The 22,087-nt window shown below is 35.7% G+C and overlaps 1 protein-coding gene across 3 annotated transcripts in view; it reads right to left on the reverse strand.

The window, feature by feature from the left end:
• Positions 1–21,601, reverse strand: part of parp8 (poly (ADP-ribose) polymerase family, member 8) — a 66,102-nt gene extending 44,501 nt beyond the window's left edge. For 2 of the 3 annotated variants that reach the window (XR_012406057.1, XR_012406058.1), the window contains exons 1-6: positions 21,021–21,601; positions 20,420–20,474; positions 5,829–5,866; positions 2,291–2,380; positions 1,063–1,133; positions 885–953 (exon numbers count right to left, since the gene is read on the reverse strand). Coding sequence is in view for 1 of the 3 variants with exons in the window: in NM_001077175.1 (NP_001070643.1) it covers positions 885–953; positions 1,063–1,133; positions 2,291–2,380; positions 5,829–5,866; positions 20,420–20,474; positions 21,021–21,111 (414 nt within the window). In the remaining 2 variants the exon portion in view is untranslated. 3 annotated transcript variants of the gene reach the window in all.
• Between the last annotated feature and the right edge of the window lie 486 nt (positions 21,602–22,087).

The raw sequence follows: 22,087 nt of genomic DNA on the forward strand, positions 1-22,087 counted from the left end.
TTGTATTCATTTATTCACTTATTATTTATAGTTAATAATTGATTGTTATTGCCTGTACTGTAAGAGGGTCTATGTATTAGTACAATGTTCATACTGTATTTTATGTTTTAAATAATAATAAACTTGAAAGTGATGATTAATATAAACCTGAAGTTTCTGTTACTGTACTACAACTAACATAAAGGAATCAGATCTTCAGTAGTTTAAAATAATATGATGAATTAGAGTTATACTGTTATTCCACACTAACTGGACATATACTGTTCTCCCACATTTGAGACATTATTCATTCATTTTCTTGTCGGCTTAGTCCCTTTAATAATCTGGGGTCGCCACAGCGGAATGAACCGCCAACTTATCCAGCAAGTTTTTAAGCAGCGGATGCCCTTCCAGCCGCAACCCATCTCTGGGAAACATCCACACACTCATACACTACGGACAATTTAGTCAACCCAATTCACCTGTACCACATGTCTTTGGACTGTGCGGGAAACCGGAGCACCCGGAGGAAACCCACACGAAGGCAGGGAGAACATGCAAACTACACACAGTAATGGCAACTGAGCCGAGGTTCGAACCAGCGACCCAGCGACCTTCTTGCTGTGAGGCGACAGCACTACCTACTGTGCCACTGCCTCGCCCCCATTTGAGACATAAGAGTCCAAATAACTTTTTATTTTCATACCAACACTAAAAAATTTTATCTCCTTAGAAATGAGAAGCTTTTGTTGTCTATCTTCAAGTAAAATAATAATACATAACAAATTATTTACAATCCTAATGAAAAAAAATCTTATTACTCAAATTTTGAAAAAGTGGACTTGTTGTCTGTCTCAAGGCCTCAAATGTTGAGTACACAAATGTAGTATATTGCTTGAACTTACCTGTCCAACATAGTAGAACTCCTCAGAATCATTGTCACCCTCTGAATCCTCCTCTATAGCATAATGGCACTGAAAAAAAGTTTCCAAAGTATGACAGGACATTAGTCACAATACAACTTTTTCATCGTTATGCCTAACAATTGAAAATAAAGCTATTGATGAAAGTAACATTTCTTACCGAGTGTTTATCAGTTTGAAGTTTTGACTTAATAGACAGACAGCTGGTGGCATCATTATTTAAGCGTATTTCTAAAGACACAATAAAAGCACAGATGCGTGAGCATGGCATGAAATTACAAACAAAGCATTTCAAATGAAACAATAAGTGATCTGCAATTTTAATTATTAAAATCTGGATTATTTTACATCATGAATATGCAAAATCCAACACACTTATCCAACTTTCTATCCATTGTTTATTGTATGAGGCTCGTTATTATGAATAATACCACTATAATTCCAGTCTACAAAAAAACAACAATGTCGAAAGTATAACTGTTCCAAATATGTCAAACCTGCAAAGTAACACACTAACTCATTAGTGTTAAAAATGCAGTGTTTTCTTGACCAAAGAAGTGATATTTTGTTCATAACACCTTAAGAGTTCTTTTTGCAGAGGTCTGTGTGAGAAAGCATTTACTGCTGACAAAGTGTGCACATCTGAGATCCATCAGCAGAATGTGCACAGCCTCATTAGTTGTAATGTACTGCGTCAGAATATGTCAAGAGTTTTTTTTTCTATTAAATGCATGGAGTTAGGTGGGGATGTTAAGCATCTATTAAGCGTCAAACTAACTGCTGAAGGAAATTAGTGAGGACTGTTTTGCCACTTTGTTTTGGAACATATGTCTTGGCTGGGCCTAAAAATAGCATCAGAAGAAATAAACTAGAATTCCAGGATAATTTATTTCCAGAATTACTGCCAGTATAATCAAAGAGCCTAAAAAAGACGTTCTGACTAACACTATGTGAACACTGCACATTAAATTTTTACATGATCATCCCGAACAAAAAACACCAATGTGTTGCTTTTTTAACATTTTAGGGGGTTCAATAATTTGACAGTATGGGTTTGGTAATGATTTGTCAACTGACCATCATTCACAGCAAACTTTAATTATTTTATGCTATACAAACTCTGAGATAACTCAATGAAATTCAGTCAGATGATGAAATGATGGGTGCTAGCTCAGGGATGTAGCAAAAAAAAATATTCAGCCAACAGGGGCCTTGACCAAAGTTGAAAGCAATGAAATATTCCTGTGAAGTCCACTCTAGATCAAGATGACTGCTGGTTTCCTTTCCCCTAGGCATGACTTTACAACATCTGATCGTTAAGCTGTTTCATTTGCTTTCTTTGGCTGCAGCTCTCCCATGGTTCACTATTAACTGATACAGACTCTTACCTGTTGCAATTCTGTGGAAAATCACTGGTATTGGATCTCTGGTCACTAACACTTCATCATCGTTTTCAGAATTAGACACATACGTGTTATCTGAAATGACAAAGACAAACATGTGCTATTAAAACACCTAGAAATGTTACCCTGAAAATCAACTAACACTATAAATCAAGCATTTAATTTACAATGCTAACCAAAAGTATTAACATTTCTCCATATGCATAATTATTAGAAACACTCCAAAAGAGACCGAGCACGGCTACATGCTAGTTCAACAGTTTCTGGACAATTCGCTGTTTTCAGGTTAACACATCCCATGGCATTCTGTGGCAGTGTTGTCTAAATCTGTGCCAAACAAACTCCTCATTCTTATGCAAAGCTGACTGTCTGCCATTATGCTGTGAATCAGGCTGGATTAAGTCAAAAAGGGAGGTCCATAGATTTATATTTAGATATAAGGGACAGCTCTAGTGTGTTGACGTCTTTGGCAATGTCACAGCCTTTATTGTGTGTTTGTGTGTGTGTGTGTGTGTGTGTGTGTGTGTGTGTGTGTGTGTGTGTGTGTGTGTGTGTGTGTGTGTGTGTGTGTGTGTGTATTAAAACTAGGGCTGCACAATATTGGCAAAATGCAACACTGCAATATTTTGTTATTCTGCAATATGAATACTACTTAACCAGAAGATTTAAATATCTATATTTGTAAAGAATTTATAAGTTTAAATATATTGGGATGATTCTATGGGGGAGTGCATCTGAATAATATATAATAAACAATCTACAAGCACATAAATACAACACAAAAGATACTAATTAAATAAACAGTAATTTATTGTTTTCTGAGAAGTCTAGAACTATTCATAGCAATTGAATAATCAAATGTAAAATACTGCAGTCTTCATTTTATAAATAATAAAATAAAATTAATCGTTATAAAAGTTACAAATGATACAATTTATTAGGCCTGAATGCTTTTAAAATCCTCATACAGTCAAGCAAATGATAAATTATAATCCGGACTGCATATCTTGCGATGTGACTATTGTGAGTCATTCATTCACAATACTGCGATATCAAACCTGAAATGATATATTGTGCAACCCTAATTAAAAGGGGTAAATATTCAACTTCTGTTTACTTTTTTTTTTAATCTTTTTGACTTTTTGACACAAAAGTGAAAATTTACAAAGCATTTGCTCATTCTCAGGTGGTTCTCTACCTTTATGAGTTTCTATATTCTGTTGTACAAAAAAAGATGTTTCAAAGAAAGATGAAAACTAGTAACCACTGACATCCATAGAAGGAAAAACAAATACAATGGAAGTCAATGGTTTACACTTTCCAGCTTTCTTCGAAATATATTAATTTGTGTTTAAAAGAAGAAATGGAGGCTTGGAACAAGTGAAAGGTAAGTAAATAAATGAAGCCTATTTATATCTCCTTTAGCGTTCACAAAGAAACTGATCAAAACCAACTACCTAAACGTAAAAAATCTAGCCTACTGTAGCTATAAAATCTACTGAGCTTCAAAGTTGTGGCATTTCATTTTATTGCTTATATAAAAATAAAAACATACACAGTTGCCCACTTGAATGTATTGTGTTGTTATATTATAATGTGACAGAAAAGATTCAGGGGATTCTATAAAGCAGGGATTCTCATACGGTGGGCCACGGCCCACTACTGGGCCTCAGCAATTCTGCAGGTGGGCTGCGAGTTTAAAATGAACTCTCAATATTATGCTAGAATTTCATAATAATATGCAATATAAAAATGATCGAAGTAATGCACTTTGTCCTGTTCTATGGTTAATAACTTTAAATTTAGTGCAAAAACAGTCTCATTATCGCGTCTGCAATTAGTAAAATCATGCCTGTTCATTCACAAACTATGCGTGACGAGAAAGTGAAAGTCTCTCTGTGCATTTTTGTGTGACCTATTGAATATATCCGCATAATTGTAAGTGTTTTATAACAAATGCGGGCCCATACAGGAGAATCTAGCATGGCCCAATGCATAGTGTTTCTTCCATAGATTGTAAACAGATTTAGAGTGCTTTACTGTATTTTACATTTGTCTGTATATTTTTCAATAGTATATATTTATTTGTAGATACTCAGTCCAGTTTAAAGCAATCTTTTGCAATCTCCCTGTTGACATGTGGCTCTCTTCAAATCTGTCTGTTTAAAATGAATAAATAAATACAATTATATATATAATATTGTTTTAGTTTTAGATATAATTAAATGTAAATAAAAGTATATTTTTTTAATAAAATGCTGACAGAAAATATTATATAAATAAGCTATTGTCAGACAGGTGGGCCTTTAAAAATTGATTGGAGAAAGAAGTGGGCCCCGCAGTGAAAAAGGTTGAGAACCCCTGCTTTAAAGCATCATTGGTCCAGCACTGAGGTGGCTCTCCTTTATAGTAGACAGTCATCTCACCAATCAGGTCAGTTATATACAGAGTAAATTATAAACTAAATTTCTATATTTTAACAGAAAACGTGTCATGTCCCAGTGCTGGTTTTGTGGGTACTTGACAAGGTGTTGATATGCAGGTGCTATATGCGTTTTGGCTTTAGCACCTTTAGTAAAAGCTGCTACTTATGATTGCTCATAAGTCAAAAAAGCTCCCCCTCCATGGCACTGAGATATTCTAAACCCCTGATCAGGGCTGTGTCTTTCTTTCTTTTAGTTAGTTAGTTTTATCACTGACCATCTGAATCTGATGGCTTTGAACCATAACAAGCTCCTTAATAAGCTGGCAAATTTGAAGACACGGAGCAGAGCAGATGTTCAGGTTGAGTTACATTGCATATTTTGAATGAGGCCTGCACAATATTGGAAAAATCATTTCCATGCAACATTTTTCTTTGCAATATTTTTTATTCTGCAATATATATTGTGAAATGAACACAATTTCACTAGATGAGTTGAATAACTGTTTGGAAAGAATTGATTGTTTTAGATTGAAAGGGATGATTCTGTATAAAGTGCATAAATTATAATAAACAATCTACAAGCATAGAGAAATTAAATTTACCAATGAAATAAACAGTGCTTTATTGTTTTCCGAGTACTCAAACCTTATTCTGGTATAGAGAAATTGAACAATCTGATAAAAAATAATACTGCATAGTCTTCGTTTTGTAAATAATTCAATACATTTAATCATTATTGATTCGTCAAAGTTACAATTTATTATGCCTGAATGATTTTAAAACCCTCAAACAGTCACAGGCCTTAAAAAACTCTTGCGAAATGATCAATTATAATCCAGACCTAACATTGCATATACCAGTGATGTAACTATTGCGAATGATCTCATTGCGATAATGATGCTGAAACAATATATTGTGCAGCCCTATTTAGAATAATCATGGGTAGGGTTTTCTCTAAATCACAAGGTAAACATTAATAATAATGTTAATGACTGTTGCATATAAAGTCACACAGGGCAAAGGAAAAGGACTGGTGAGAGTTTTTGGGTATCATCTCTCTATTAATCAAACAATCAATCTATTATTTTTATGCAGTACCTGGATAATCATCAGAGACGTGAACAGAGTAGGACACCCTGAAAAAAAAAACACACAAATGTCAACATTAGACTGGATACAACAACACAGCAGTGTACTTGCTCTCAGAGCATATGGTACCTGACATACTAATATCTCACATTTCATCAGACCGAATAAACTCACTAATACAGTTAAGTTCATATATTGTGACAGCACTAGTGGAGCTACTCGTGGAGAAATCCAGATGTGATTTGTTCTTTTTTGTTTTGCGCATGTTTTAAAGTCATATTCCACTTATACTGCACTTTACAGGCTTATCAGGGCTGCGCGATACTAAAAAATATGCGATATGTGATGGAGTTGAGTAATGCAAAAATTATATTTCTTATATTTCCCTAAAAAGATACAATTTTTATTAGCTATGTTTTAAAATCATTTATTTATTTATTTAGTGACATTAAAATAAACAGGTAAAACAATTTTTCAGATACAATTATTTCTAATTGGCTGCATGGTGGCGAAATGGCACGTTTGCCTCACAGCAAGAAGGTCGCTGGTTCGAGCCTCGGCTGTGTCCGTTGGCATTTCTGTGTGGAGTTAGCATGTTCTCATGTTGGTGTGGGTTTCCTCCGGGTTGCTCCGGTTTTCCTCACAGTCCAAAAACATGTGGCATAGTTGAATTGAGTAGGCTAAATTGTCCGTAGTGTATGTGTGTGAATGAGTGTGTATGGATGTTTCCCAGTGATGGGTTGCAGCTGCAAGCTGCATTTAGTCTTTAAAACACTAAAACATCAGCGGATATTGCAGACTATTGGCTGTTGTCATTTTCCTTTCTTACCATTGGTGTTTATTTTCAGCTCTGGGTCTACCTTTAGGTTGCTCCAGCCAATAGCAGAACAGCAATTACTGGGGAGGCGGGGCTTAAGATAGTAAGACACCATTTTATTCATTAAATTTACATTAAAAACATAAAAAAACTGTAATTTAACACACGTCTGCAATACATATTGCATATACTACTATCACAATAACAATAATTTTGCAATATATTGTGCAGCCCTTTTTATCAGCATATGTTTAAAACTTCCGTTTAAACTTCAAATATACAGTTTTCAGAGATTTTGCATCTTACAGAAAGCCACCTGAGCTCTCTAAAACACAAAAAGTTCACATAAAAAGTTGTTTGCTTTTGTGGATGTAAACAATAAGAAAAGAAATCAAATTTGTTTTCGATTTGTGTGTTAAAATGACAAAAAGGTCATATACAGTATCTACTGCAGTCTATGCTATTTACAGAAGAAAACCTAAAGACTACTCTTTACTGAATAACCTTAGTAGCATAATAAAAATAATACATTTGTTCTTTGTTAGATGTAGGCAGGGCTTGTTTAAAAAATGTGCCAGTTTGGACAGAAAATGTTAACGCCATGTTTTCAAACACTGTTTATGACTTTTGGAAAATATAAAAAGCAGTGGGTGGATTCTTACTGTTGGATGTTTACACACACTGTCAACAAACACTTGTGCTCAAATACCATGTAACAGTGCATTTTCCTCAACTGACCTCTATTAAATAGCAGCAAAACTGGAAAAAGGCTCAATAAAATAAAAAATCCTCCAACAGTTACACAAAGCTGTATGACTGAAATGAGCAGATGGAATGTATAAATTCCAAGTGACAAAAGGAATTTTGTAAACACTTTACAGAAGAGACTATCGGGTCCCAAAGGACTGCTGCCCACATGTCCTGAAAACAGCTAGTCTAAACACTTAAGAGGTAATTAAGGAAAGTGTGGTCTCCGTTTCACGCAATCAAGTAAATAAGGCTGCAACGAACAGTGTTGACAACAGGACACTGTCTCCTGTGAAGTACCTTGAATTAATGTGCAGATTAAGTGGCTTGCTAAAAAGCCTTACAGTATCAACCTGCAACTGCTAAAATGATATTAATTACCTCAGTATAGGCTGATCTGGCAGCAGTGAAAACATAACATCATGTAGGTGACCTTTATGTGATTGCGCTCTCTTTTTTTTTTGCTTCATTGCACAATGCGAGAAAAATATATTCAAGAATTAATGGAGTCAGTGACCTTATACATAACATTAAAAATCATGCCAAATAACTTACTGGAAAACAACATTAAAACACACACAATTATACTGTATATGTATGTAAATTTTGACTACTGCCTGAAAAGAATGCTGTACTTGGCAATGAGTATTTATGTGATGACAATACAGAAAAGAGAGATTGATTCAGTGGAAGTGAAACCCCTTGTGGGGTCTCACACAGGATGGCGCCACTCACAGAAACCATTATTCACAATGACACCTGCAATGTTTAAAAATGACTTTGGCGTCATGTGCATGATACAGGGTTTTTTTGGGCCCCAAGAACACGTTTTTATTCAAGCGCACCAAACATCTGCTAAATGACGATGACTGTGCAAAAAATGCATTATATGTGTTTGTGCCTAATCTCTCACACAAAGGCTTCCTAAAATTTTAAAATACATTTTCCCCCCAACAACTAAATTTCTTTTATTGAAACAATTTGGTAACCAAAAAAAAAATAAACTAAAACCTAAATAAACTTGCTTTATTCTAATAAAAAATAAATTAATACATTTATATTTATGACTAATACAACCAACACTGGCTCAAAGGAAAATGTGAATATCAATATATATTCATTATACAAAAAAAACATAAATTTTAACATAATTGCTTCTTTTTTTGTTTCACAACACAGTCAAATGCCCAGTAATAAGTGCTAAAAGTGAGTTCAGTTTCAACCACAACGTACAATTTGAGTAGTTCAGAAATGAAACGTGTGAGAGTTGCTACAAGAGTAATAACAAGCAATCTAGACTAAACCCACCTTAAAATGAACCGATAGTGTTATCAAAAGCCAACACATTATCTAAAACGTGCCATTGTTTGTATGTTTAGGCTCTGAGCTCTTCTATCATGACGTATGTTTCAAAACACTCATTCACAAGTACAATGCTGTAGCAGATGAACTAGAGCAAGTTTACCGTGTCAGAAAGCCACAGTGTACAAGTGAAGCTGCTATTTAATGTGATTCAAAGTTGCAAACATCAAAATGTTTTTGTTTATAAATCATGTGCTATGCATTTTGCACAATTCCTTGCACAATACTATCTTATGACCTCAAAACACTTTTACGAGGAACAATAAGTGTCAGCTGGATACTGGAGAAATGAAATGTATGTAAAGGGAAATTTCTGACATTGCCAAAAAAAAAAAGACATGAGACAAGAGGTCAGCCAACTGATTGATTATGTAAGGGATAACAAACAGATTTTTAAAGCAAATTAAGAAAACAAATTTGATTGTCACAAATTTCATGGTCATTTGCCAAGATTTAGAAAAGCAGCACGATGTTTGATGTAATTTTCATCAGATAAGCCACAGATCTCCCCATTTAAATCAGTCACAGTCTGAGAGAGTTTGTATATATCTAATAGCTCATAAGTGGTGGCTACCTCTAACTGTCATTGAGTAACTACTGTATGTTTACCACTAATGTTTGAGGAAGCACATGTCTTTCTAACTATGATTAAAACTACCCACGCATTAAGCAATTTTATTGCACAACTTCCCCATTCAGAATCAAGATTTTCAACAGACCATGGAATAAAAAGTGATCCGTCAGTTGTCTTGATGTTGCATTAGAAAAGAAAGAGAAGCAGTATAGTACACTTATTAACCAGGCTTAATAAAAAGAAACGCATAATTTAAAAACAGTATATTGTCCAAATTTTTGCAACAATTAGGTTAATATATAGAGCATTTCAATGTGGGTATGTCATTGGCCCATGAATATTTCCTGCTTCTTGTTAAACTATTTCCTAACTGTAACGAGAGGTGATTCAATCATAATTTGATGTTAAAGTAGCTATCATAACATTATTTGTCAATATGTAGACTTTTTTAGATACTCGGAAGCTCATTCATTCATTTTCTTTTCAGCCAAGTCCCTTTATTAATCCGGGGTCGCCACAGTGGAATGAACCGCCAACTTATCCAGCACGCGTTATGTGCTGCGAATGCCCTTCAAGCTCCAACTCATCTCTGGGAAACATCCATACACACTCATACACTACGGACAATTTAGCCAACCCACACGAATGCAGGGAGAACATGCAAACTCCACACAGAAACGTCAACTGACCCAGCCAAGCTCAAACCAGCGACCTTTTTGCTTAGAGGCAACAGCCGTACCTACTGCGCCACTGCGTCACCCTACTCGGAAGCTATGAAAATTAAAATGTAAAACAGAAAATTTGTTACGACCATTGTTATTGTTTACATCCCTCAAAATGGTCTATTTGGCATTGTTGCTAACAAGAAAGAACCTTTAACATCCATGGAAGTTTTCCATTGAGAAAAGGGTTCTTTAATGGAATAATGTTCTTTAGATTATTAAAATGTACCTAACATTATTAAAAAGCAAACAGTTATGGGCTTCTGGGAAACCAAATCATGGTTCTTATACAGTATTCACCTTATTCTCTGCCGACGAGCGGGCGCTGCCATTTGAATCTTTTTGGCTTGAGACTTCCGGTCTCATTCACTTCCATTAATTTTTTGACGTTAAAAACTGCTCATTACGCTGCTTGATGTTGCAATTTGATATTTTCTTATTATATTATTCTACTTGGTCTGTATAGTCATGCAAACATTTGTTTGTAGAGCAAGTAGTTTGACTGTTTTCTGCCGTTTATTATTCCTAGTAATTTCTCCCATAGGCGACTGAATCGGAAGTTCTAAGACAATCGTGAAAACAGTCGCACTTCCGCATTTTAGAATAAGGTCAATAGTACCCCTTTGAAAACCTGCATTGAAAACTTTATCTTTAAGACAGCATCTGTTTGCATTAGTTTTTCCAGCTTGCCATGTTTACAGTATATCCAGCTTGCCATTTAAGGAGACATTACAAAGAAAATAAATATGCAGCCGACAGCAACATATACAGTTGAAGTCAGAATTATTAGCTATAAGAAACTATTGGGAACTATAAGAAATTTTCTTCTTTTTTTTTTAAATATTTCCCAAATGATGTTTATCAGAGGAAGGAAATTTTCACAGTATGTCTGATAATATTTTTTCTTCTGGAGAAAGTCTTATTTGTTTTATTTCAGTTGAAATAAAAGCAGTCTATAATTTTTTAAACACCATTTTAGGGACAAAATTATTAGCCCCTTTAAGCTATATTTTTTTCTCGATAATGTACAGAACAAACTTTCATTATAAAAAAAACTTGCCTAATTACCCTAACCTGCCTAGTTATCCTAATTAACCTAGTTAAGCCTTTAAATGTCACTTTAAGCTGTATAGAAGTGTCTTAAAAATATCTAGTCAAATATTATTTACTGTCATCATGGCAAAGATAAAATAAATCAGTTAATAGAAATGAGTAGTTAAAACTATTATGTTTAGAAATGTGCTGAAAAAAATCTTCTCTCCGTTAAACAGAAATTGGGGGAAAAAATAAACAAGCAGTCTAATAATTCAGGGGGGCTAATAATTCTGACTTCAACTGTAAACAAATCAGAATTGCATTGGGGATAAGGTCCTTTTATTTATTATGAATTTAATCAATATTTTTGAACAAATTATGTATCAATTGTTCTAAGACATGAGCAAATAAAATGGGAAATATAGATACCTTTCAACACATTGGATTTTGGGTAGACATTTAGGAATAACAAGGATATCAATGCTTGATCATCTCCAAACATAAAATTGTAATATTTGTAATCAGGAATCAGGATCCACTTATTGACACAATGTTCATTTTTTAATTATTTAACTTAAGTTAACATCTGTTAGCATGTACTTATTGTGCTATGAATGAACACAATCAAGGAACAATTTCAAAGCTGTTGTGAATTTTTGTAGTTCCACACGATTTTACATTTTATATGGTATGTTATGTTTATCTTTTATTTAGTAACAACTAACAACTATGAATTTAATAATCTAGTGCAGTCCAAAAACCTACAGCAGTTACGAATAAAATCCACTTTCAATCTCTACCTGAGATACTGGGTTACACAAATTAAAGTACATTTTGAGGGTCAGAACAGTGCTTTTAGGTAATAAGTGTTCATTTGTAATGTCAAATGTAGAGATTTTCAGGGAAAAGACCTCTATTTATTCAAATCCAAAATGACAAGGTAATTACAGCTAGCGTCTGGAATCTCCTGCCCTGGTTGGCTTGATTCTGGGGTAAAGATCAAGAAAAGCATTATAAATGGCTGTCAAATGGGGTCACATGCCAAGACAGAAGCTTCTACTCCAGAAATGTGTTCTCCAAGACAGAGCATTATTGTAAAAGCGGAAAAAGGAATGCACAGACTTCAGTGAAAGCAAACAACCTCTACATGTGGACGGCCAAACATAGGAGAGCGAAACCCTGCGGGCAGGTCTCAGCAGTGCATCTACACTCATTTTTCAACTGCCTGTCACACTGAGAGAATCTTTCCCTTGTGGTTTGCATAGAGGTCATAGGCAAGTAGTACTGCTACAAGATGATAGCTGCAGTCGGACATATGTGTAATGAAATCAGGACTCAGCTTGATGCTATAAGCGTAGTGCTGCTGACACAGAACGCCATGCAGTTCAAAGATGCCACCAGTCTCCACACACCACTACAGAATAAAAATGCAAAAGTTGTGTGAAGAGTTTTCAAGTGTTTAGTATTCTCTTCACACTAACAGCTGTCCCTTATTTAATCTATTTACTAGGTATGTGCCGAGTCTATCTCAAACATTGGTATTGGGCCGATCAATGCATTTTAACTGATTGGTATCTACTGTAGGAAGCCTGATCCTTTTTTACATCTGATATCAGCATTGTAGGAGAATATGAAATTTGTGACTGAAATGCACGGCAAAAAGGCGGTTATGTGGAAAATACGAAAATAGTGTATAATGTATGCAGTGCAATGCATTTTGCAACCTAGTATCAAATGAGTGTAGTTCAATTCTACCAATCTGATATGGCAGCTAATGGCCTGTTTTCACTGACTCGTACAGTACGGTATGGGTCGGTACGGGTCACCTTTATTAGGCTTGCATTTCCACTGACTAAAGGGTACCAAGGGTAGTATGACAGACTAGTGGGCAAGGTGTATAAAAGAAAGTTTCAGTCGCCTTCATTCTTGCTGGAGGAAATGTCATAGTAAAGATGTACAGGTCGTTCACACATTATATGAGAAGCACTTCTCACAAAACATAAATACTAGTGTTTAAATGCTCATCACTAACCTTTCTATGAACATAATTTGATTATAACTGCAGATCAATGATGCAAATTGTATAAAATCTGCAATTATACAAAACAAATAAATAAAATAAATGCAACCTATATGAACACACACAGACTCTTACAGTCTCTGATATGTTACCAATTATAGATAAACCACACACAGCATACATTTAGTCCTTATTTGAATTCAGAAACAAGACGCAATATGTAGCCCACAGTCAGTGCAAACCTCTCATCTGTATCTGTAATCTTCACCAGCGCATGTAACCTCTGTTAAAAAGTTATTCTGTCATTCCCAGTTCATAATAGTCCAAAGGGTAATGAAAAACATGGCAGTTTGTTCATCTTTTAGGCTGCTAAAACAATTTGTTCCTTTGTGTTTTGGGGTTTCTCCTTTGTTTTTTCAAGTTTCACTCAAGCATTTGTTCTTTTTCTGAAAGGATCGGATGTCGGAAGCGCTTCAATAATCACATGCACATTATTGTCAGCAGCTCAAGAAGTTCCTCATTTCAAATATAGACGCGTAAACGAGCTCCCTGGAAAACCGCTCGCACTTTTAGACGACCTCGTAAAACAATCTTGGGTCGACCATGGCTCATTATTATATGTATATATTGTTAAGATGTAATCTCTCGGCTGTGTATTTAAAACATGGCGCTTCCTTTGTTTTCATTCTGGCTTGTTGGCTGAGCAAATGACGTATCTCTGTAAACCAATAGCATTCAGCCGCATGTCTAGCTCTGCCTTATGGTACCATTTAGTCCTGCTAGGTACACTCTGCAAAGGGTAACCAAAAAGTGGTATGGTACAGCGTTTTTTAGGTACCTTTGGACAGTGGAACCGGCCATAAAAAAAGCGTACCGAATCGTAACACTCAGTGGAAAAGGGCCATGAAAGAAAAACATTACATTTATATAGTAATATTATATATATATATATATATATATATATATATATATATATATATATATATATATATATATATATATATATATAGTTATAGTTATATAGTATATAGTTTTTTTACATATTGGGGGGAATATCCTCATCCACCACCAGTGTGCAGCATCCACCTGGATGACGCAACAGCAGCCATATTGCGCCAGACCACTCACCAGCTAATTGGTAGAGGAGAAAGAGTTTTTATTGACCACGGAGATTCAGGACCTCAGTTTAACGTCTCATCCAAAAGACATCGCTCACAGATCAGTATAGATTCCCCTTCACTATACTGGGGCATTAGGACCCACACAGACCGCAGGTTGAGCACTCTCTGCTGGCCTCACTAACATCACTTCAAGCAGCTACCTAGCTTTCCCATGGGGTCTCCCAGCACCAGGTGCAGCCCTGCTTAGCATCAGTGGGTGACCATGTGAAGGTTGCAGAGAGCCAGCTGCGGGAATATATGCTATGTAGTATGTCATAGTATAGTGTAGTACAGTATACTACTATGCTATACTAATCCTGAATTTGATGTTTAAAGTGAATTTTGTTTATTTTATAAAATAATAAAACCATAAGTAACTGATTTTATTTCTTTCTACATTACAGAGCTATGTCAGGGATCGAAATTGCGACCGTTTTGGTTGCATATGCGCCCGAAATTTGATCTTTGCAACCTTAAAATATATTTGGAAGCATTTGTGCAAGTGCATAAAATTGATGTCGTGTGATCAGTTTTTACAGCAAAATGTTCACCACATGCACGGAATTAGGAGGCATTCACGCATTAAGCATCTTTGCACCTAAAAACACCAAATGCAGCGCTCAGGAATGGTTTGAAACCATTAACATGTCAACTTGCTGCAGTAAACAAAACCAGCAATGCTTGCCCCACTTTCAAGCTCTTCATATTGGCCCACTGTGCTAGAACAGAACCCAAATGGATTGGTTAATATCAGCTGTCAATCACTCAGTTCCGATGACAGGGAGCTACAGCCGCGAAAATGTAAAGGTCTGGATCTGAGAGAATGAAAACAACACTGACAGATTTAGTTTTAGAAACCACCTAAAGTTACAAATTATGGCAGATCGGATTAGTGATAATGTAATAAATGTCAATCCAGCATTTACACTTTTCAAAGAGTGGATAAAAGACTTCCAGTTTTAAAACATTTTAAAATCCTACTGACCCCAAACTTTTGACCGGTATGCTTACAAAAAAAAAAAACAGATGTTCACCAGGGGTGCCCAATCCTGCTCCCGGAGATCTACCTTCCTGCAGAGTTCAGCTGCAACCTTAATCAAACAAACCTGTCTTTAATTACCAAGTGCTCCTTCAGATCCTACATAGCTGGTTTAGTTGTGTTTGATAAGGGTTGGAACTGAACTCTGTAGTAAAGTAGATCTCCAAGAACAAGGTTGAGCACCCCTGATGTACACAGATGTTTAAGCAGAAACTGTTTTAACTTGATTCATATGTCTGCACTCTAACAGATGTAGTGGTTTATAAAACCTTAAAGTGGCCTAAAAACCTTTACAAAAAAACCAATGCAGCACGAACACGGTAAACTGCTTCTGCTTTTGGTGCTTTCACTTTCTACATCATACTGTGAAACACCTAAGTTAACGAGCCCTAAATTACAAACATCCTCATCTAATCCCTGAATTAATAGTTTGCATCTCTTTCATATACAGTAGTATACCAAATGACCTGAAGTTTATTTCCACTGGTTTGCCAGCATCCATGTCTAACGCAACAACATTTGTTTGAATTAGAGCTTGTCACAATTTAGCACTCATGATAATTATGCAAATTAAGTTATACCAAGATGATGAAACTCAAACATAATTTGTGTTGATCTCGGCCATGATGGATTATTCATGAGAAACTACTGCATCTCAGGGATTATGGGCTTGTCTGTTCTTTTCACTGCTTGAAATATCTTATAACTACTTTGGTAACATCAAACAAAAGTGAAACCTGAATATCCATCTTTGAATAGTTTCATGTGTTAAATATCAGGGTCACCTGAAATGTGGGATATTAGAACTAGTTTATTTTCAGTAAAGAAAAAAAAAATGCCAAAGCATCCGAAAAAAAACCAGACCATTAGAAGGAAACATGAACCCTTCAGTGAAAGACATCGAGTGCATCATAAGTGCATGCTCTGCAAACAGGAAATGTGTTACTTCCGCTAAAAGCTGAAGCGCAATGATTTTTCATAGAGAGCCCACCAGTTTACTTCCTGCTTGTAATGCAGGGCACCTCCTCCAAGAACAGAAGTGACATTTTAAAATACGATAAAACAAACAACGATGATGAAAAATGGTCCATTTTTAAAGTTCAGCATAAGTAGTGTACTAAATGTGCACAAATAAAAAACAAATATGGTCAATATATAATGAATGAGTGTATAACAAAAATAAAAAACCAAAAGAATACATTTTAGAATTTCCAAATACACACATGCATTATGCAATCAGCATTAACAGTCATATATATATATACAGCTGAAGTCAAAATGATCAGCTCTCCTATGATCTTTTTTCTTTTTTAAATATTTCCCAAATGATGTTTAACAAAGCAAGGAATTTTTAGTATTTCCTATAATATTTTTTCTTCTGGAGAAAGTCTTACTTGTTTCATTTCAGCTAGAATAAAAGCAGTTTTTATAAAAATAACAATAAAACATTTCCCCTTAAGCAATTTGTTTTTGTTTTTCGGTTGTCTACCAAACAAACCATTGTTATACAATGATATGCCTAATTACCCTAACTTACCCTAATTAGCCCAGTTAAGTCTTTAAATTGCACTTTAAGCTGAATACTAGTATCTTAAAAATATCTAGTAAAATATTATGCTTAATCTATTATGTTAAGAAATGTGTTAATTAAGGGCTAATAATTCTGACTATATATATAGTCAAAATCGAAAACTGGATTGACAGTTTAAATTTACTAGAACTTCTGTGTAAGGCTGCTTTGACACAATCTATATTGTAAATGTGATATAGAAATAAACATTAAATTAAAAAATTATATAAATGAAAAAAATAAAAACAGCAAAATAAAAACATGGACACATTCAACCACCTTTAACTTATAGTAATGAAAACCTGAAGACCTCATTTAAAGACTATTGGAAAGATGAGATCCACCACTCGGCTTTCATAAATCTTTTCAGGTCCCTCTTATCGCTACTGGTTATGCTTCAGTGAGCCTAAAGTGCTTTGTTGGACAACTCATTTAAATTAGCATATTTATCATAAAATTTGCATGACTACAATGAGGAAAGCACTATACAAGTGCTCATTTCTACCAAGGCCTGGTAGTTTTGGAGGTGTATTACTCATCCAAATAGCCCTAAGGTAAAATTTCAGTTTGGTATCATTGGAGTTCATTGTTAACTGAGGTTGAAATCCAAAGAAAAAACAGTGGTCTGTATTCATCTCTATCTGTTGAGAAACACTAAATTATATGCTGGCATAGACAAGTGTTTATAGTAAACAGGTCAATAGATTGGACCGACTTCTCTTTCAACAGTAAAAGCAGTGGTTTTCTTCTCATGTTTCCTTTCACCAGATAATATAGAGCATCAAGACTGGGTAAGACGATATGTGAGCACTTGACGTCAAGCTTTCACAGGCTAACCTAAAACCACCCCTAACTGAAAGTATCGTGAACTTCTGCTTGCGTACTTTTGAGACACCCCTTTGATAAAAACTAACACTGACCTTTGCTTGCAATGTCTTGTGTCAAACCAAATTACAGAGCAGTGACATTCAATGACTGATATGATACAGTAGTTGTCCAAAAAAAAAAAAACACAGCAAACTGCATATTTAAACTAAACCTCAGGGACCTATCAAATATTCACAGCATTTAGCCAAAACATTACACATATGTGCCACAACGGTGTGAGCCCTGGAGGGTGACATACAAATAAAACAACCACACTTTAACACACTGGTATTTATGATCACCGGAGCGATGAGTATTTTTTAAAATTACTTCACGACAATATGAAAATGAATGTGTGCACTGTGCAGTAGGAATGAAAGATACTACATTTACCATGCTGGTGATCTACCTGCGTCTGTAGTGTCTTTCACTGTGAAATCCTCTACCAGACTGAAAATGTTTACTGCATGCACCTTTCAGAATTCCGCCACAAGCAGTAGGTCATCCAGGTATTTTCTTTTATTTTTTATGAGCACACTGATTTCGAACACTTTTTATTTTTCAATATGTAAGTCGGTAAAATTTCAGACATAGCCCTGGATTATCTGCTTTTTAAAGCATTTTAAGAGAGAACTACATGACTTAATAGATATCCACAAGACATTTTGTTTTTTACCATATACTCATTGCTTTTATACAGGGAAGGTAGCAGCTAAAAATGGCTGCCTATTCATCACTGTAAAAGTGATTAGTCAGTGTCTAATACGTCAATGACAGGGTACAGGGTAATTAATTATATGTAAACATAATCTATTGTTAATCACAGCACAGCCTACATACTGCTCAAGCTTCCAAATGTTGTACATATTTGTCAATCCACAGGATTTTGCAAGAATTGACCACTACAGAAGCAGAGATTATGGCAATTATGCTACTGTGGGTGTAAGGTAAAAAGAGAACACAATTGAACCTCAACTAGACTGTCTTTATTAGGAATGACCAACCTTTTTTAAAGTGCCTGTTGTATGAATTATAAGAAGCTCATATTTTGTTTTGGGAAGTCACCAATAACATGCATACATTTTGTGATAATATGCATGTATTTTTGTCTAATTATTTGGGGGGTTTTTTCAAACCCCTTCTTGCATGATGCTAATCTGTGGTAATTGGTCAGATGAACCAGTCAGTTGCGACTGGTCTACTGCATGCAGTATGCAACAGAATGCCCATCATCTCCACGTAATAACAACAACAATCATTCAGTATTAATCAAAACGTTTCTGCAGCAGCAAAAGTTGAACATTGTTTAACTTTGACCACAGCACGCTTATATGCGCATTGAAGGTGTCCTGTACTACGTGTGCAGTTTAGTCATAACAGTAAAAGCAAAAAATGCCCCTGCGTGGCTCAAGCCATTGAAATTAGTTTCATTTCTAAGCTTTTAGAGACAATAACTTTACACATGGTTCACTTCTAGATTTAAAACCTAGCAGGATGTTTTCATACACTTGGCGCTGTTACACACTGCATGAAAATATATGTTTTAAAACATAATTGACCTCATTCTCAAATGAAGCCTTTTTTGTGACTGTTTTAGAACTTTTGGTTCAACTGATAATGGAAGAAATTGCTATGAACAACAAACGACATAAAATGGTCCAGCTACTTGCTCTACAAACAAGTGTTCTTATGCCTATACATACAAAAGAAATAATATAACTACAAAATGCCAGTTTATACCATTAAGCTGCATAACAAGCTGATTTTAATTGCTAAAATTAAATGAAAGTGAATGAGATCAGTCGTCTAAAGCCAATAAAGTTCCATTGGCTGCACACTGCTCTTACGTGAAGAGTAAGGTCAATAGGGGCACTTTGAAAAGGGGCGATTGAGGTGGACAAACTCAATATGTTCATACTCATTATGTTGAGATGTTCTGCATAAGTACATTTCAATTCTGTGTTTTCCATATTGCACTAAAGTACTATTAATTTATATTTTAATCAGCAGCCATTTTATGAAATATGAAATTATTTCAAAAGCAACATTTTAGTGTAGTTTCAGTTGCAGGCAACTACTGTGCATTCAGCATGCTTTGAAACTATTATTTAATTTCATGTCTATAACGTTTATGTTTTACTTATACGTCATATAATTAGCACTTCTTGTGAGTATTGCTTCTTTATAATAAGTTGCTTAATGCCTAGATAACTCGAAATTCATTCATTCAAGGTTAAAGAGGCCTATGACCAATATGACCGAAGAAATAGATCAAAGCAGTTATCATTGAAATATATATAGCTTTACAAGCTATTTTCAAACAATTGTATAGTTATTTTTATCCAGGAGCCTTAAGGGTGTTACATGGTTCTGAACATGAGAGTTAACAAAAGTAAAAGATGCTCAAAATAAAGTTGCCATTGTTTCTCACTCTCATCCTGTCGTGAACCTGTATAATGTTCTTCTGTGAAGCACAAATAAGATGTAAGCTTTCAATTTCATTCTACATTCTTTTCCAAAAATTAAAGCAAATGTAAATTGAGCCATTCAGCCTAAGATAACCTTTTGGTCGACATGAGGATGTTGAAATGTCAGATTTTTTGTTATTTGACCAATAGTGAGCAAAAAACCCAAAGCAGTGTGAGGATCAGCAATTGTTTACATTCAAAGCAGCATCTATTATTTACCTTTTAGGTCCTTTTGAGTAGGTGAACGTGAAGGTGGAGTCGGAGAATCTAAAGTCTGGAACAAACAGACAATGAAGACAAGTGAAGACACAAACTTGATGTTTGTGAGAAATACACAAGACAAAAAAGTCCCTTTCAACAAGTGTAGTCTCCATGGCAACATCAACTGGAAATGTCCACTGATAATATCCATATACACGAGAATGGCATTGATCATTAATAAATGTGTGAAACTCAACAATGGGAACGCGGGGGCTAATTGAAAAATCATTCACATCACAAAACAACACCTGAGAGGCATGTTAATGCCTGTATGAGATAGTAAGAGCAGAATATGTGGCAATAATAACGGCAACTCACGTTTTGCTAGGCCCTCGGTTGCAGTTGATTATTGCATAATTTATAACGTCCAGGAAAGATTAAATTGCGGACGCCGGGGCACATCATCGGCCACATACGTACGTGTTTTTGAGCATATCGAGCTTTGGTGTGGAGAAGGAAATAAAGCCATCAACAGTGAGGCTGACAGCCTGTCAATTGTCTTGAGTAAATCTACGGCAAGACAGTACGTTACTCTTAATAAGAGACAATGGAAACTCACCAGAAAACAGGCAGTCTTTCTCTGCCTTACACCTTTGAATTACGATGTCGACGTCTTTTTGAATCCTCTCCTGCCTTGAACACATCCCCATGAAATAACACACACTAGAATGGCTTCTCTAACTAATATTGGGCGAAATAAACGAATCCTTTCCGCTTGCAGGCACGATGGCTGTGGGGAACAGTAGAAATACGTGCTCGGAGCTCTGCTGAAACGATCCCAGGTGTGTCACGCCAACCGACACCGTTTCATCTCGTCTAACAATAGCCTCGATCACATGAGCTCTTCCTCGCCACAGCTTTCATAAAGATATCACTTTTGTACCGGAAGCATCTCTCGGTCATCCTCATAACTCTGCTGAACCCAACAATGGCGATGTCGAGAGTCAGTCGAGCCGCGGAGCGATAAAGAAAGCGCAAGTGTTTAAGTAAAACCGACCGAGGCGGGCGGAGCGACGGACAGTTACAAGGAAGCTGAAGTTGCACACGGGGGAAATCGGTGTGGGAATCCTGTGATTGCATCCACGAGATGAACCCGGCGGGAACGGGAATCACAACAAGGCGGATGATGATGTCATGGACGTGTTTTTCTCCCCACGCGTCCACTCTGTGCTCTCCAGCACTCGGCAGCATCACAGGAGAACAACACATGGAACATAAACACAGGCCAATTATTGACCAGTAAACACTTAATCAGATTAGGATCGTTGCTGGTTTGTGATTATTAACAATAAGCGATATTACTGCAGCAGCGTTTTCTTTCTGATGACATACAGGAAAACGCAGGTGTGCTGATGTTCAGAACTGTAACATTCCTAGCTAAATAAGACCGTTCTATGTAAGTTCCCAACAAACTGCACCGAGCTTTTCTGTAAGTTCAAAAGAACTTAAAAGAGAACATCCTGGGAACATTCTTATAACCTAGAAGGAAAGTCCAATTTATATAAAGAAAACCGATGAACCGACAGAGAGCTTTCTAGGAGCCAAAAGCAGAGGTTTGCCTGTGTTTGTTAGACTTATTAGACTTAGTAAAAGTTTTAGACCTAGTAAAATTAGCATCCATCTTGT

Source organism: Danio rerio, chromosome 5 (genome assembly GCF_049306965.1).
Source record: "Danio rerio strain Tuebingen ecotype United States chromosome 5, GRCz12tu, whole genome shotgun sequence".
NCBI lineage: Eukaryota > Metazoa > Chordata > Actinopteri > Cypriniformes > Danionidae > Danio > Danio rerio.